The sequence below is a fragment of the Nilaparvata lugens genome, unplaced genomic scaffold, assembly GCF_014356525.2.
Source record: "Nilaparvata lugens isolate BPH unplaced genomic scaffold, ASM1435652v1 scaffold5132, whole genome shotgun sequence".
NCBI lineage: Eukaryota > Metazoa > Arthropoda > Insecta > Hemiptera > Delphacidae > Nilaparvata > Nilaparvata lugens.
The window spans coordinates 1-3,489 of record NW_024091039.1 but is presented as its reverse complement, the minus strand read 5'-3'; the positions used below and the strand labels follow the sequence as shown (position 1 = coordinate 3,489).

The window sequence follows — 3,489 nt, the reverse complement described above, 5'->3', positions numbered from 1 at the left end:
ACTCACCACACATGATTATGATACAATATCACTATTTTCTCTATGGTGAAGATTAGTTACTTGAAAAGTAATGATATTAAAGGGTCTTGTCTTATGCAATATTTTCTCTATGTCTTTATTTTGTAAAATAAGTAACTAATAATGACTTATTACTTATTAAGTACAGCAGTGCATAAATAGGAGAAATTTGGCCACTTTTTCGGTATCACATGGTTCACTTTTTGTCGAGCTTGACTCCCATGGCCCAAGCAGCGTGGAGGCGGGGCCAGAACCGCCCATCTCGGCCTGGTATGACTCAAGGATGTTCTTCAGCGCGTTCATGTCTATGTCCACCGGCTCAAAGCTTTCAATGTCCGAGAAACTGTCTTCCATTCCCTACAAACAAAACAAATTACAAATTAATTATGAAGCAAATACACCGTGATTCAAAAAGAATACCACAACTTTGAAAATTGATAACTCTGCAAATAATAAACGGAGAGTGGAGCACTATCTGTCATCGATTCGAGGAAGCTCTAAAGTTTTTTTTGTTTCTTATTTGTCCGCTAGCAGCGCGGTAAACAATGTGTTTGTTGTAGATGCCCAAATGGCGACCGCTCAGCAGAAAGCATTTTTCGCCTCACTGCACAGAAAGCAGCTGTTTTCCAGTCCCTACGTAGATCTGAAAGACATTGTTTGCAGACGTCTGACGTCAGAACAGGTTTCTTTCTGGCCTAGGCCGGAAAGAGTACCCTTTCCAGCCGCTAACATGAAACTAAGAAAGGTGATCAAAAAACAGCTGATCAAAAAACTTTTCGTTATTTGTGTTCATTATTCAATAATTAAAACATTTATAATAATATCATCTTATTGTCATTTGAAAGAATAAAAAAGTATAAACTCAACCTCCCACATAATTGAACATCATCTTTTAGGTTATTTGGACAAATCAGAATAAAAAATAAAAATACTTGGACAATTTCCTGATATTTAGATTACCTCAGATTTGCTAGAGCTATCACCTTCCACTTCTGCTTTCGGAAGTGCTTAGTAAACAACTATTCTCATATATATATATATATATATATATATATATATTATATATATATATATATATATTATATATATATATATACGTCGGAACTACGCCGACCATTGCTGGGTGGAAGATGTTACTGCGGCCGCTCGCATTCCCACCAACGCTGCTATTATTTGCTGTCTGAGCGCCTGGTCCGATTCAGACAAGCATCCAGCCTGGACTGCGGAGCTAGCTTTAGTGAAGATGACAAGGTTAAAAGATATATACGTCGGAATATGATATATACGAATATAATATATATTCGTATATAAAGATATATACGTCGGAATATATACGATATATATATACGTCGGAACTACGCCGACCATTGCTGGGTGGAAGATGTTACTGCGGCCGCTCGCATTCCCACCAACGCTGCTATTATTTGCTGTCTGAGCGCCTAGTCCGATTCAGACAAGCATCCAGCCTGGACTGCGGAGCTAGCTTTAGTGAAGATGACAAGGTTAAAAGAATCGAGTTCTGTGAGTTTGTCCTTGGTGAAATGGAAACAGATGACTTGTTCATTTCACAACATTTCACACAAATGGGAAAGTCAATGGCCACAATGTCCGTATATGGGACACTGAGAATCCAAGGCAAACAATTGAACATGACCGAGATTCACCTAAGGTGAACGTTTTCTGCGCCATTTCAGCCAATAAAGTTTTTGGTCCTTTTTTTTCGAAGGTGCAACTGTCAATGGACTAACCTATCTAGAGATGTTGGAGACTTGGCTGTTCCCTCAACTCGAAGAAGAAGCACGTAAATTCATATTCCAGCAGGATGGAGCACCACCCCATTGGCACTCATCTGTTTGAATGAAAACTATCCGAGGCAATGGATCGGCCGCCAAACAGCTCGAGACAGAGCACTTCATCACTGGCCTCCAAGAAGCCCTGACCTGAACCCCTGCGTTTTTTTTCTATGGGGATACGTTAAAGATAAGGTGTATCGGCCGCCTCTACCAGCTAACATTGAGGAGTTCAAACAAGAAATTACAGCAGCTATACAAACTGTTACGCCCGATATGCTACTGAGGGTGTGGAACGAGTTCGAGTATCGTATTGATATCACTCGAGTGTCTGGAGGGGGTCACATTGAACATTTGTGAACTTGTTTTCTAGTGGGGAAAAACGTATTTTAATACTCTTAATTTTGATTTATAACCCAAGTTTTGTATTATGTTTCCTTGATTAAATACAAATTTTCAAAGTTGTATTCTTTTCGAATCACGGTGAAGATCTATTAAATCAGACATACCGGTATCAGCTATCTTCTATGGAAGAAATAAGTGGCAAGGCAGAGAATCGGCAACGCTGTTCTCTTATCTTTCTCCACTGCCAATATTACATGGAACTCACTATAGTAATTGTAATAAAGAATCTAATGCAAAATGAAGATAATTAATTTAAAACTGAACTATGAAATGTTAGAATAAAACCTACCTTTTTGGCGGCCTTGCCCACTTTCTTCTCGAAGCTCTGTCCCAGGGTGGTGGAGGACAACTCTCTGTCCATCTGATCCATGTACTGCTTCAATTCAGTGATCGGCGTTTCAGATTTGCCGTCTGCAACAATCAAACTAACTAGCTTAGAATCACTCATTCATTGTGAATCACTCTGAATAACTTATTTATTCTGAATAACTTGAATCATTCATTCAGAATCAGCTTATGCAAACCATTTGAATAGCGCTCAAATAGTTTGCCATTCGAATTGAAAAAATGCACTATGTTTTTTTAGAGTAAAATAAATTGAATGAAACTGTACACACCTAAACCAACAAGGATTATCAATTACCAACCTGAAGTTGAGCTACCAGCCTCAGCATTCTACCAGTAAAACGTAATAGCTACTGAGCCACAGGGCTGGAGAACTCGCTCAAAATGCTGCTGATATTATGTCAGCTGTTCTATTGAAAACTGTATAAAGTCAGGAAAAATTGTTCAAGTCGCATTGAGTACATCATTGCATGTAATTAATAATCCAGCTGAAAGCTAATCTGTTATTTGTAATTGAGTTTTTTTTAAATATTTTTCCCTGTTATGTCAACAATCATTGTAGTTGCATACTTCTAATTTATGTTATTTCAGCTAATTTCCCATGAGAATTAACCAGTCAGGTAAATCTCATGAGGCTGCCACAAATTCATAAACTTCATTTTTGAAGAAAATGTACAATCATTTGTCATTATTATTTTTGTGACAATGCATTTTAGAACCCATGTTAACAAGAACATTTTTTTTATTTTAATATTAGGAAACCACTCACAAAGTTTGTTGGTTTATTTTAGAAACACCCTATACAGAAAGGTGTAACATTCGAAGATCGTACATTCTACATGAAATTTGCTACAAAATATAACAGTAGATATTTTCTTACATTTCAAAAATATCGAATAGATCTCGAAAACTAAAGTCGATATAAGAAAAT

At 37.3% G+C, this 3,489-nt stretch overlaps 1 protein-coding gene across 1 annotated transcript; it reads right to left on the bottom strand.

The window, feature by feature from the left end:
- Positions 1–218: 218 nt before the first annotated feature.
- On the bottom strand, positions 219–2,661 carry LOC120355888 (protein ecdysoneless-like; the record flags this gene model as incomplete). Its single annotated transcript, XM_039444634.1, has 2 exons — positions 2,503–2,661; positions 219–375 (listed from the first exon to the last, which is right to left on the bottom strand). Coding segments are annotated over exons 1-2 (316 nt in total), but the record flags the coding sequence as incomplete, so codon positions are not given.
- Between the last annotated feature and the right edge of the window lie 828 nt (positions 2,662–3,489).